This window comes from Cololabis saira, chromosome 17, assembly GCF_033807715.1.
Source record: "Cololabis saira isolate AMF1-May2022 chromosome 17, fColSai1.1, whole genome shotgun sequence".
NCBI lineage: Eukaryota > Metazoa > Chordata > Actinopteri > Beloniformes > Belonidae > Cololabis > Cololabis saira.
Genome location: NC_084603.1, coordinates 38,732,248 through 38,746,248, shown reverse-complemented (window position 1 = coordinate 38,746,248; position 14,001 = coordinate 38,732,248). Strand labels below are relative to the sequence as shown.

The 14,001-nt window shown below is 40.7% G+C and overlaps 1 protein-coding gene across 1 annotated transcript; it reads left to right on the top strand.

Annotated features, from left to right (window-relative positions):
- Nucleotides 1–4,441: 4,441 nt before the first annotated feature.
- degs1 (delta(4)-desaturase, sphingolipid 1) lies at nt 4,442–14,001 on the top strand. The gene is made up of 3 exons (XM_061745548.1): nt 4,442–4,667; nt 10,188–10,930; nt 12,895–14,001. Exons 1-3 carry the CDS (start codon nt 4,586–4,588, stop codon nt 13,039–13,041), a joined length of 972 nt encoding a protein of 323 aa, XP_061601532.1. The 5' UTR covers nt 4,442–4,585; the 3' UTR covers nt 13,042–14,001.

The following is a 14,001-nucleotide window of genomic DNA, read 5'->3' as shown; positions in this document are numbered from 1 at the left end:
TATTATTTTAATATTGCTGATCATGGTTTACAGCTTAAGAAAACTCAAATATCCTATCTCAAAAAATTAGAATATTCTGGGAATCTTAATCTTAAACTGTAAACCATGATCAGCAATATTAAAATAATAAAAGGCTTGCAATATTTCAGTTGATTTGTAATGAATCCAGAATGTATGACATTTTTGTTTTTTTAATTGCATTACAGAAAATAAAGAACTTTATCACAATATTCTAATTTTCTGAGACAGTCTTGTAATCAAAAAATGAAACATTTCTGTTAGTGACCATAATCTTTAGTGTTTTTTGGTTTGACTCCCATACAGAAAAGCATTGAGACCTGGACTTCCAGAGACACTTATGGCACTTTTCCCCTAGCACCTTCTCATCTCAGCTTGACTCGACTCGGCCTGGTTTCTTTTCCACTACAATTCAGCTCCTGGAGCAGAAGTAGGAGGTTGGAGAAGCTGCTGTGACGTATTTGATTGTGTGATCTAAAGGAAGAAGACAACAACACTAAAGATGTAGAACCTGGAGGAGATGATAGATGTGCTGCTGGATCTGTGGCTTGTGTTCCATATCAAGTTAAAAAACGAGAGTGAGAGAAGCTCGGTGGTGCAGTGGGTTAAGCAGCAGCTCATATACTGAGGCTACAGTCCTCCTGCAGCGGTCGCAGGTTCCAATCCCAGCCTTTGTTTGTCTCGGTGTAGCAGAGTGAGTGCCACGGGGCCCGACCGACAGGATGGAGAGACACGGAGTTTCGTGCAGACCCTCTTTATTTACCCACAAACACCACACACAGTGCAGAAGCACCTTCGCAGCAGCTTCACAGGCCCCTTTCTGCTGTGCAGCTATGCCTTATGAAGGCTGGCAGAGTGGAGAGGCTGATTGGGCCCACCTGTGCCCTAATCAGCCTGAGTGGCTGCAGCTCCTCCACCCTGCCACACTCGGTGCTGCTGAAAAGTCAGCTGGAGCCGTGAGCAGCTATGAAGTTTATAGTTTTATTTGCCATTCTTCCTGGGCTCCGACACATAATATACAGTACATGACAAAAAATTAAAAGCAAACCTAAAGAGGTAGTAAAGAAAAAGAAAAGAAAAAAGTAAAAAAAAAAAAGAAGGAAATTCTACTACAAAATATACTTTAGATTTCTGTCAAATAAGACCAGTGCTCCTTTTGACACTCACATTAAGGTTACAGTCCTTCTGTTAAACATTTAGATATAATGCATTACAATACAAAATCATACCTTCTTTAAATAGCATCAACCAATTCAAACAATGTATAGTCATCGATAATGCGTTTAAGTTATGATCACTTATCGTAACTTGAACCAAAGTTCAAGGAACAGAGCTCCTGGTAGATCTGGTCGTTCCTTATCGCCCGTCTAGATCCCTTTTTAATTCTCTCCTCAGCACCAGGTTTATGAACATCTGACCCTCAGAGTTGGATCATCAAACAGACTTTTGCTGCCGTTGCTGGTTGAATAAAATGAACAAGAATCCATCAGAGTCTCTTTCTCTGATTTCCTCCTCCTGACTCAGAAGTCTGACTCCAACCCCCCGACCAATCGGTGGCCTGTAGTGTGATGATGTCAGATACAGCCGACTCAGCAGCTTAGAACCTCGGCAGAAAAGATACAGAAAAGTATCTACTCGGCACCTTAGACCCCTGGTGGAGAAGAACCAAACCGAGTGGAGACCCGAGCTGAGTAGGTTCTAGTGGAAAAGCAGCAAAATGGTGAAATAGCACTTTGTGCTTGGCTATAATTGCTCCTAAAGGTGGCATGTAAAGGCAGATGAGACTGGGCCAAGAAAGGAACCCTGTGGGACTCCACAAGAGGCAACTATCTGATGACTAGTCACCAGTCATTACAGAGAAACTTCTATTGGTTAGATGGAGCTAAACCACTTAAGTGTAGTGTCTTGGATCTCTACAGGGTTCTCTAGAGGAGAGAGGAGGTCCAACATGCCAAATGTTCCAGTATGATCAAGGTGCACCAGCCCACCACGTTATCCAGCGTTTACAGAAAAGGTCATTCAGCTGTGGACTTTTAGCAGTGCCGACTTGGTGTCATAGAAAAATGACATCAATGAAATGATGTCACTTTGTTCAAGTCCTTTTGAGGACCTGAAAATGCAGGTACTTTGAAAAAGCTGCTACTTGCTTTCTGGCAACGATTCAGATGCATAACAGCCCTGTCGTCACCAGGGGCCCCAGACGACATGCTCCACCTGAATTTACAGTATTTAGAAAGCCTAAAAACAACAATAGCCTGTTTTCATTTGCAGTTACCTAAATAGTATTATTTAAGTACTTCACTGTGATGCACTCAGTATAAAGCTTTTTTGAGGTTTGCAGGTTCATAAAGTGAAATATTCTGTTTTCATTCACAAATGTATCAAATTAGTTTCCCCTTCAAATATGTGTATTCATAAAGTCAGCTTTTCTTCCAAACCTTTCCCTCATCCGGTCCCCACCCTCAAATGATTTATGTCACCATAGATCATTTTAAAAGTTTGAATCCCCCCTTAAACTGGGGCCCCAAACACTTGAAATATCCCTGTGCTTGTCCCACATTTACTAGTCACTCCTCAAAATTTTGACTTAAATGTTGAGATGCTGAAGGTTAAGGGCTTCGGTTTTTTGATTATTTACACTGGACTGTCTCAGAAAATTAGAATATTGTGATTAAGTTCTTTATTTTCTGTAATGCAATTAAAAACAAAAATGTCATACATTCTGGATTCACTTTAAAACCTCATATTGTACATTTCTGTTTATTTCTGTTTATACATTTTATTTTATTCTATCTCTTATTTTATCTCTATATATTTGTTTGTTTTTATATTTTTATTTTTATTGTATTGCACCAATCACCACAACAAATTCCTTGTGTGTGTTAACAAACTTGGCAATAAACCCTTTTCTGATTTCTGATTCATTACAAATCAACTGAAATATTGCAAGCCTTTTATTATTTTAATATTGCTGATTATGGCTTGCAGTTTAAGATTAAGATTCCCAGAATATTCTATTTTTTTGAGATAGGATATTTGAGTTTTCTGAAGCTGTAAGCCATGATCAGCATTATTAAAATAATAAAAGGCTTGCAATATTTCAGTTGATTTGTAATAAATCCAGAATGTATTTTTTTACATTTTGATATTTTAGTTTTTGTAATTGCATTACAGAAAATCACAATATTCTTAATTTTCTGAGACAGTCCTGTATAGTTTTAACACATGAAGTTGTTTTCACCTCCTCACAGAGTTAACTGGAAAACTGATTTCAGTAAAACACTCAAAACGACAGAACTAAAAACTAATCTGCTTTGAAATCCGTCTCCCTGGAAACTGGTGAGTAATTTTTTTTCTTTTCAGTGCAGGCGGACAGTAGTTCCTGGGAAGTTGTTAAGTAACACGAATCAACAGGTTATGTAGTCAGTCCTGGTGTAGTGGAGAATTATGTTACCCTCTAGCCCCGCCCCCTCCGGAGCGAGGAGCGCGCGCTCGCGCAGACACGCCCACGACTCAGAGAAGAATGTGGAGCCTTCATGCACTTATTTGAATCCGCCTGTGTGTAGGGTTGCAAACTCCCTGAAAAATAAATAAGGGACACATCACTGATTGCCTTCACCCTTCCTGGCGTGGTGAATTTGTTTAGCCCATTTTTTGTGAGTGAAACGGTTTTTTTAACTATTTGACTCGAACCGTAATTGAATTAGATGCTTATTTTTGAATGCCATGAACACATGGAAAACAAATTATTATCCAGCAATTCACTTTAATACAAAATAACAAAATTAACTGAATAAAATAAGTATCTTTCTTAAACAGAAACCTGTCCTGCCTAACTTAAAATTGTATAAATTAATATAAAACAATAGAAAGAAAGCAGAACATCCATTCTGTAATAGTGCACATTTTTAGTGCAATAACAAAAGTGCAAACAGAAAGTCTGTAAAAAAACTTGTAAACATATTTGTGCCTCAAAGGCCATGACTGTAGCTACAGTTGTAGTAAAACAGAACAAAATAACTTATAAACTCAACAGCTCAATGCCATTTTCCATTGGCATTTAATGACTATTTTTTGACTCTCACAGTAATACGGGACAAAGTGCGTCCCTTTGCAGCACAATACGGGACGTACTTTAGTTTATAAATGGTAAAAATGGTAAAATGGCTTACACTTATATAGCGCTTTCCAGCTGTATTCCTACAGCCCCAAAGCGCTTTACACTGTACACATTCACCCACACACGCACACATTCACACATCGGTTGTCGGCGGAGCTGCCATACAACGGCGCTGGCCTGACAATATTTCGCGTTTCCCTCGACGGCGGGAGGAGGCGGAGCTGAAGGGAACAAAACACGACGCTACACCGCTGGTACGAGGGGGAGGAGCCTCGCACGGGTTACATCGACGTAACACCGGCAGGGAGGGGAGCAGCGGACACGCGCAGCGCAGCGGATACGGTGCAGCGGATACAGCAGAAGATCATTTACAAAAGAAACATAACGGACCAGTTTGGACTGTTTTTGGGCCAGTTTGATTTGTTGATCAAGAAAGAGACAGAGATCATGGGAAACCGGGCGGCTCGAGAGGACTATGAGTGGGTGTACACGGAGCAGCCGCACGCAGACCGGAGGAAGGAGATCCTGGGTAAGCTAACGCTCCCTGGGCTGGAGGACGGGCCAGACCCGGTACCAGCCGGTACTAGCCCCCCCTAGTACTGGCTGGTACCGCGGGACAGGCCCACCAGCCCGGCTGGAGCAGGGCCAGAACTGGTTCCTAGGGGGGCCAGAGGGGGCCACTGGGGTGGAACCAAAACTAAAGCTGATTTATGGTCCTGCGTTACACCAACGCAGAGCCTACGGCGTAGGCTCTGCGTTGGTGTAACGCAGGACCATAAATCAGCCTTAAAAGCCATCATTACAGGACTGTATTATACTGTTGTAGTATACAGGCTCAGAAATACCTTCTTCTTTTTTTTAATTTTTCTTCTAACTTGTCTGCATATATATTAATGGTTAATACCATGTTGGTAAAAAAAACAGTCTTCAGTTTGTTTTTTACTTGATTTTTCTGACATATTTACGTTTATTTATTTATTTATATATATATATATATATATATATATATATATATATATATATATATATGATTTTTTTAATTTTTATATATTTTGTTTTATTATTATTTTTAAATATATATATTTTTGTATTATTAGGCTCAGAAATACTTAGAGAAACGCCTACTGATGTGCATTTGGCCCAAATGATTTGAGATGAAACGCATAACAGGCGATAGAATCTATGTGACCGGTAAGTGTTTTTTTTTTTTTTTTTTTTTTGTTTTTATTGGGGCCAGTGGGGTTGCCAGGGGGGGCCGTGGCCACCCCTGGCAACCCCCTGGGGTCCCACTGGGCTGGTACCGGCTCGTACCGTGAGTTGGTTCCTGGTTTCCGGTCCAGCATGAAGCTGCTGGGATCATGAGATGACGTTATCAATAACATCTTATGACTCTCACCTGGTGGTTCTTAGCTGTAGATTACTGCTATAAAACTGTCCTCATATTCCTGCCTACAGTTAGGTAAGTGCAGGGGGGGTGCAGCTTATTTACCAGTTAACTACACAGCAGGACAGCACGTGTGACCACACTGACCTTTAACCCCAGAGGAGGCACATTTCTAACATTCCTGTCTTCAAATTAGGGCTGGGGATCCATTCAAATGTCAAGAATCGATCCGATTCTTAAGATTCAGAATCGATTATCACGCTTTCATTCGATCCGATTCGATTCAATCCGATATCTATTTGGTTACTGTTATTAAAAATCTTTTTTCAGCTGTTGCATGAATGATATGACTGTAGTTATGCAACATATTGATACTAGTATTATATTGAGATTTAACAGCAAGTATTGGCAGCTAATGATGCTGTAAGGACCAATCACCTCCCAGAATGCTAGAACTGCTTTCAGAAACATCGTGGGTCAGAATTACCAAACAGATCCAGGGAGGAAACAGAGACGGAGGAAATCGGTTTGATTTTTTTTCCATTTTCAGTGTTTTTTCAGGTTTTATAACTCAGTTTATTTTTTCCCATTTTTGAGAATTTGGTTTTTAGCATTTTATGCAAATATAACCCCAAGACGGTATATAAAGCAAAGAAATATAGCCAATTTATGCAATTATAACTGAAAACTTTATAGTTTTCATAACTATAAACATATTTAGAGGCAAAAACATGGCACCAGTTATTCTCATGTCCAACCAAACATTCCTTTTTTGGGCATAAACAAAAAAATACCAAAAGTTGTAATGATGGGGAAAAAAAATCAATCTTAGACATATGAATCGATTTTTTTAGGAATTAATATGAGAATCACTTTAGAATCGGAAAATTGATCTTTTCAACACAGCCCTACTTCAAATAGCAACCTCAAAATGAGTTTATCTGAGCCAGGACAACGCACAGAGAGGATTTTAAAATAAACCGCTGCTACTGAGGTGTTTCAGGGGTCAAAATCTACTGTATATGTATGGCCCGTTTTATTTGCTATGAAATCAATTTTGCACATTTCCTCCAGTAGCAGATGGTTCAAGACATAAGAAATGGTTTTGTACTGTCACAGTCTTGTGATCACATGAACTGAGTAAAGTATTTTACCGTCGTATGATCATGATGGTATTTGGAGCATGTAGCAGCTAGTCAGTGTTCTGGGTTTAGAAATGATGGAGAGAAAAGAAAAGTGTAACCGGGAAAGATGGTTGTGCTCTCTGTTGGAGATTTTGTTTTTTGATTCACAATGTGTTTGGGTTGAATTGAAGCGGAAGCGGAAGCAGACGTGAGTGAAAGATTGTGGAGCTGACGGGTCATGTGTCAGGAAATCCTTCAGCCGTGAGGAGCCTTGTCCTCTCTCCCCCACATGGGACACTCATTTACTAAATTAACATCACGCTGTTGTGTCCAAGGCTTTTATACTTGCTGCTGCTGACACCAAATTCTTCACTTAAATCAAGTCAAATTGACCTACATTCATTGGTGCATTTATAGTTCAGTTCCTTATAATTATGTTCCTATAATGCCAGTTTTTAAAAGCTAGCTAAGGAAAGCTACGACGGAGTATTAGGGCCAAACTAAGAAAAAAAAGGGGGGAAATTACGAAAATAAAGTAATAATATTTTGAGAATAAAGTCGTAATATTACGAGAATAAAGTCGTCATATTACGAGAATAAAGTCGTCATATTACGAGAATAAAGTCGTAATATTAAATATATTATAAATATATAAATATAACTTCACAAGATGCTCAATGTTCAACATTTTAACACACTGTTCCTGTTAGACTTCTCATAAATTAACACTTTATTCTTGTAATATTACGACTTTATTCTCATAAATGACGATTTTATTCTCATAAATTACGACTTTATTCTCGTAATGTTACGACTTTATTCTTGTAATATTACGACTTAATTCTCGTAATATTACGACTTTATTCTCGCAACATTATGACTTTATTCTCGTAATTTCCAATTTTTTTTTTTGTCTTAGTTTGGCCCTAATACTCGTCGTAGAAAGCAACACTTTCAGTCCTCACTTTTCACGACGCACGTTTGAATGGCCGTTTCTTTTTCTTTCTTTTTTTTTTTTTTCTTTTCTTTTCTACTTGAAATGATCTTGATATTACTGCACAGCAAACTCAACAACCGACTAATGTAATAAGAAATAACTTGATATAAGAAGGATCATTATGTTTTCCCAGCAAACGATTTACCAAAACAGACAAAAGTGCAAATATCAGAGTTAGGAGGGGGAGTATTGCAGGTGATGACTGATGATCATTTCAGTCCATCAACAAGATGGAGATTATGAAGCTTTTGATGAAACGGCAAATCTTTGAAACTTTAAAAAGATACATATATAAAGTGGGTGATTGGGGGGATGGTCATTGCTTTCTTTAACCATCTTGTCTGTGTTTAAGGAAAAATATGTTTTTCTATGATCATTTTAAGCTATGCTAAATATACACAGATGCTAAAGCATGACTCAAATTATTCTGCGATTGTGCTTTACCGTACTTTGGTTATGAAATCATAATCAAAAGGAGTCAAAAGTCTTTTGATGCTTTGTCCTCCTTTAGCGGTTAGGGCCAATCCCAATACACCCCCTACTTTCTACCACTAGCCCTCACCCACTACCACTTCACCCTCAAAATGAAGCCTGTGGCGTAGGGTCCTTGTAATCTTCCCTAGGGATTGGGACACCACTTGCTACGTCACTGCGTGGTTTACGTCCGGGTACGTAAGCGACTGCGTAGATACGTTTACGTCACACCATATCAGGAAGACAGAGCTAAAAGCTGTTTTAATTTCAGCTGTAGCGCTGTTAATATGCCACTTTATTAAGTTTTAATATTTTTTCAGGCGTAAAAGTAACCGTTAAGATCCCCAACCTGGGCTCAGTTTATCCAAATAACGCCTGTTAAGAAATTTGATCTGATGTTTTCGGGATGAGAAGAGCCGCCGGCGATTTATGGTTCCGTGTTAAAGTCGAAAGTAAAATATATATTTCTGGCTAGAAATGTAATCAAAACGCATTTTTATGCAGAAACTAACTCAAAATATTGATTTTATTCACTAAAAATTAGAAATGTCCGCCATGTTTTATTGTTTGATTCAGTCTGCAAATGATGACGTAAAGCATTCTGGGAAATTTCTCTATCCCTCGGTCAGTGAGTCAGCATCTGAAATCCCTCGCTCTGTAGGGCCAGATTCATACTCACTAGCCCTCGTTATGTCCACTAGCCCTACATGAAAAGAGGAATTGGGACACCACTACCCTCACGGGAACACGTAAAATGTAGGGGTAGGGCTGAAAAGTAGGACTAGGGGGGGATTGGGACTGGCCCTTTGTCTGGTTGGTTGTTTTTGGCCCTTCCAGGACTGCAGCCATGGCTGCCAAAGGTTATGTAGGAAAATCAAAGCTTTAATGTGTCATGAGGAGAAAGAAATACCTATAAAACAACACTGGAAAGGCAAAAGAGGCAGTTTCTTGACCCCGCACTGTGCTTCATCTGTGCTTCATCTCCAACTGAACGTGTTTGGTTTATATAAAGCTACACATTTTTTAAACCAGTGTGGGCACGTTTAAATGCTCCGTCCAGAGCCCGAGGTGACAACGGAGAGAACTCATTTTGAGCAGAAAGAAACCTACATGAAGGCACCTGCCAGCAAACACAAAGTTATTTTCCTGGGGCGTCTGCCTATGAGATACCACAAGAAAAACGGTTTGAATCTGCTGGGACTGGCTGGAACAAACCACCGTGCTCTTTAGGCAAAGAAGGGGAAAAACATGGACGGGTTTGCAAAAGTTGCATCTGCTAAACAAATCCCTATGGATAGATGAATTGGTCTCTCTGTTGTACAGTTACGGAAGAGTATAAGGGCCATGCAGGAGAAAAAATATTCTAGAGGGGAAGATTTTTCATTTTTCTTTTGCACTTCGAGAAAAAAGTCGAAATGTCGAGATTAATGTTGAAATACAATTTCAAGAATACAGGACTGTCTCAGAAAATTAGAATATTGTGATTTTCTGTAATGCAATTGCAAAAACAAAAATGTCATACATTCTGGATTCATTACAAATCAACTGAAATATTCAAGCCTTTTATTATTTTAATATTGCTGATTATGGTTTACAGTTTAAGATTAAGATTCCCAGAATATCCATATTTTTGAGATGGGATATTTGAGTTTTCTTAAGCTGTAAGCCATGATCAGCAATATTAAAATAATAAAAGGCTTGCAATATTTCAGTTGATTAGTAATGAATCCAGAATGTATATATTCAAATTTTCTGAGACAGTCCTGTAAAGTCGAAATTTCGCCCCTTTTCTCAACATTTTGACTTTTTTCTTGAAATTGTATTTCAACATTAATCTCAACATTTTGACTTTTTTCTCGACATTTTGACTTTTTTCTCGAAGTGCATAATGAAAAAAAAATCTTCCACCTCTAAAATATAATTTTTATTTTTCTCCTGCCTGGACCTAATACTCTTCCGTAGTACAGTACACGAAAGACTACAGTGAATGTTTTGTGGGAAATGATGATGACACTGTTCTCAGCATACAATTCTTCCCAGAATTCACCTTGTCTTGTCTTTCTCCTGCAGCTAAATATCCAGAGATCAAGTCGCTGATGGGTCCTGACCAGCGGCTGAAATGGATTGTTTGCATGATGGTGGTGATACAGTTTTTAGCTTTCTACCTGGTCAAAGACTTGGACTGGAAATGGGTTTTGTTTTGGACGTATGCATTTGGCAGCTGTATCAACCACTCAATGACGCTCGCTATTCACGAGATCTCGCACAACACGGCCTTTGGGAACAACAAGGCCATGTGGAACCGCTACTTTGCCATGTTTGCCAACCTGCCCATCGGCCTGCCCTACTCCGCCTCCTTCAAGCGCTACCACCTGGACCACCACCGCTACCTGGGTGGAGACGGCATCGACGTGGACATCCCCACCCAGTTTGAAGGCTGGTTCTTCTGCACGCGCTTCCGCAAGTTTGTGTGGATTATCCTGCAGCCGCTGTTCTACGCCGTCAGGCCGCTGTGCATCAACCCCAAGCCCATCAGCCAGCTGGAGCTGACCAACGGGGCCTTCCAGCTGGCCTTCGACGTGCTGCTGTACTGGCTGTGGGGGGCCAAGCCCGTGGTGTACATGCTGGCCGGCTCCCTGCTGGGGATGGGCCTGCACCCCATCTCCGGTCACTTCATAGCCGAGCACTACATGTTCCTGAAGGGCCACGAGACCTACTCCTACTACGGCTCCCTCAACCTGCTCACCTTCAACGTGGGCTACCACAACGAGCACCACGACTTCCCCAGCATCCCGGGACGGAGGCTGCCCATGGTCAGTACACGCTTACGGAGCCATAAGTCATGCTAGCCAATCAGAATCCTGGAAAAAACAAATGACACGAGTAACTTCCAGTTACTTCCAAGATGAACGAGATTCTTTCGTTTGGAGGGACAGAGAAGTGGAGTTACTTTTAAGTGTAACTTTAGAATAAAACAAGTAAAATACAAGAAAATATTGACAGTGGCCAAACAAATTGTAAACACAGGTGGCACTCATGACGGCCTAAACGCATGAAAACACCAGCATTTTTGCTACGTGTAAACGGGGCCTAAGACAGAGTGACGGAATGTGATTTATTGAAAGTGGGATCTAAAATTGCACACCTCTGTAGTCTGATTTATCAAAGCAGCAACGTGCATACTGAAATGTAACCCGTACGCGTGAGCGTTCTGGCCCCGTTGAGTTATTGAGTCGTAACACGGGCGGCGTCCCTCTTAAACTCTTCTTAATGTTTTGAAATGATCCTGCACACGCAGGTGTAGGGTTCCCAGGAGACATGAGCCCAGTCCAGTCCATTACTTGTTCACTGCCACGTTGTTAGTCATACCAGAAGGAAAAGCACAAACTCTTGGCTGGTCTCGTCTTACCAGAAGATAATAGGTTATTGGGATAAAATGTGGCGGGGTTTAAGAAAAAAAATAGGATACAAGATTTGGGAATCTTGTATCCTATTATTTTTCTTAAACCTGGTGTTTTATTTGGGAAATTTGAAACAGGATATAATACAAAAAGAGGATGAATATCTTGTTAAAGTTCTGCTATCAGCAAGTAAAAAAGCAATAACAAGGTTATGGTATAAAGCAAAACCAGCGACCGTGGGGCCATGGCTGAACACGGCGGAATAAATATTTGTAATGGCGAAAATTACAGGCAGCACGGTGGCTTAGTGGTTAGCACTGTTGCCTCACAGCAAGAAGGTTCCCGGTTCGACTCCCAGGCCCAGCAGGGTCTTTCTGTGTGGAGTTTGCATGTTCTCCCCGTGCTTGAGTGGGTTTCCTCCCACAGTCCAAAAACATGCATGCTAGGTAAATTGATCATTCTAAATTGCCCGTAGGTGTGAGTGTGAGTGTACCTGGTTGTGTGTCTGTATATGTGGCCCTGCGATGGACTGGTGACCTGTCCAGGGTGTAATCCCTGCCTCTCGCCTGAAAATAGCTGGGATAGGCTCCAGCAGAGCACAGCAAGAGGAGACCACCATCACCACTGGACAATAAGGACATACATATGAGAATAATTGCTTTGTGAAGTTTGTAAAACCTGAAAAAACACTCCGGCCTGCAAACATGCACTAAAGAGAAAAAAGGGGGCCAGCACAAGAAACTACAGGAGCGATGGACAAAAATGATGGCTATGAGATACTTATAATAAATAAAAATGGAAATGGAGAAGAAGGGTGATGGGCATCGCCCAGTGGATCATGTCGGTGCCCCCCTGCAGCATAGGCCTATAGCAGCATATCTACCGCAAAGCTATATTTGAGACTAACTATTATAGTTTTGTTAGCTGCAACTATGACTACTGACTCTAATACACTAGAGTTTACACTACTTAGAGATTTACCGACACCAGCTAGAGGTTTACTAAACACTAACTAGAGGCTTTACTAAACAGAAAGGTTTTTAGTTTAGTTTTAAAGGTGGAGGTGGTGTCAGCCTCCTTAACCCAGATTGGAAGTTGGTTCCAAAGTAATGGTGCCTGATAGCAGAACGCCCGCCCTCCAAATCTACATTTAGATACTCTAGGAACTACGAGTAAACCTGCACTCTGAGAACGGAGAGCTCTGCCAGGAACATAAGGCACTATCAGGTCTTGCAAATAATGCGGAGCTAAGCTAAGCTGTTTTGGGCTTTATATGCAAGTAATAAAATTTAAAATTTTTATTTAAAAAATGTTTTAAATGTCATCTACAAATGGTATTTTTGTTAAAAAAATATATATACTTTTCTTTCCTCCAGGTGAAGAAAATCGCATCAGAGTATTACGACGACTTGCCGCAGTACACGTCCTGGGTGAAGGTGCTATACGACTTCATCATGGATGACAAGCTCAGCCCGTACTCCCGCATCAAGAGGAGGCTGAAGGGCGACGTCAAAGAAGAGTAGCCTCGCTGAAACCAGCAGCCCTGCAGCCTGCAGCAGCAGCAGCCCTGCAGCCCTGCAGCAGCAGCAGCAGCCCTGCAGCCCTGCAGCAGCAGCCCTGCAGCCCTGCAGCAGCAGCAGCAGCCCAGCAGCCCTGCAGCAGCACAGCTGCTCCAATTTCTAGTACTTTCTGCTTTCTGCACATTAACATGCTCAGCTTGTGAACTCGGGTTGGAGGTTTTTGCACAAATATCCAGGTCAGACAGACGCAGGCAGGTGCTGTTGGATTAAGAATAACCAAACAGGAGTTTTTGTTACCGAGATTATTGATCAGACTGATTTAAAAAAAAAAAAAAAAAAAAGTATCGCTTTGACCAAACACATTCTAATAGTTTTAATTAATTTGATTTTTAAAAGTCTGATTAGAGCTTAAGCACAGTGTGGTGTCAAGAAACTGCCATTGAAACGTGATGAAAAGTTACTGATTTGATGGGACTTGGATATATGTGTGTGGACGCTGCTGCAGCCTCAGAAGACCAGCATGTATGAAATCAGTTGGATGCAACATTTCAACGCCCCAAAACCGAAAGGATGTGGGACATTTCCATTTTAAATGCAATGTCTTTTTATTTTTCCCCCCAGTGCCTTCCTCTCCCCATCATCATACTGGATTGTAGATGCAATGCAGATGTCAGATTTGTTAAACCGCAAGAGTGCCTGGTGAATTTAACTGATTTATGTTGGGGAGAAAAGCGACCAAAAAAAACGGAGCGTCATGATGTGATGACCCCAAATACCCAGATGTGTGTGAATCCACTCGCTTAATTCCACAAAAATGTGGAATTGTGACTTCACAGATCCAGATCAGAGGGCAAATGTTTTATCTTAACTTTATGTCTACCTGATTTCACATTTTAGCGCATTTTCTGTACCTTGGTAATATGAAAGATTTAACACTGAATAAAAAAATTTTTTAAAAATGAA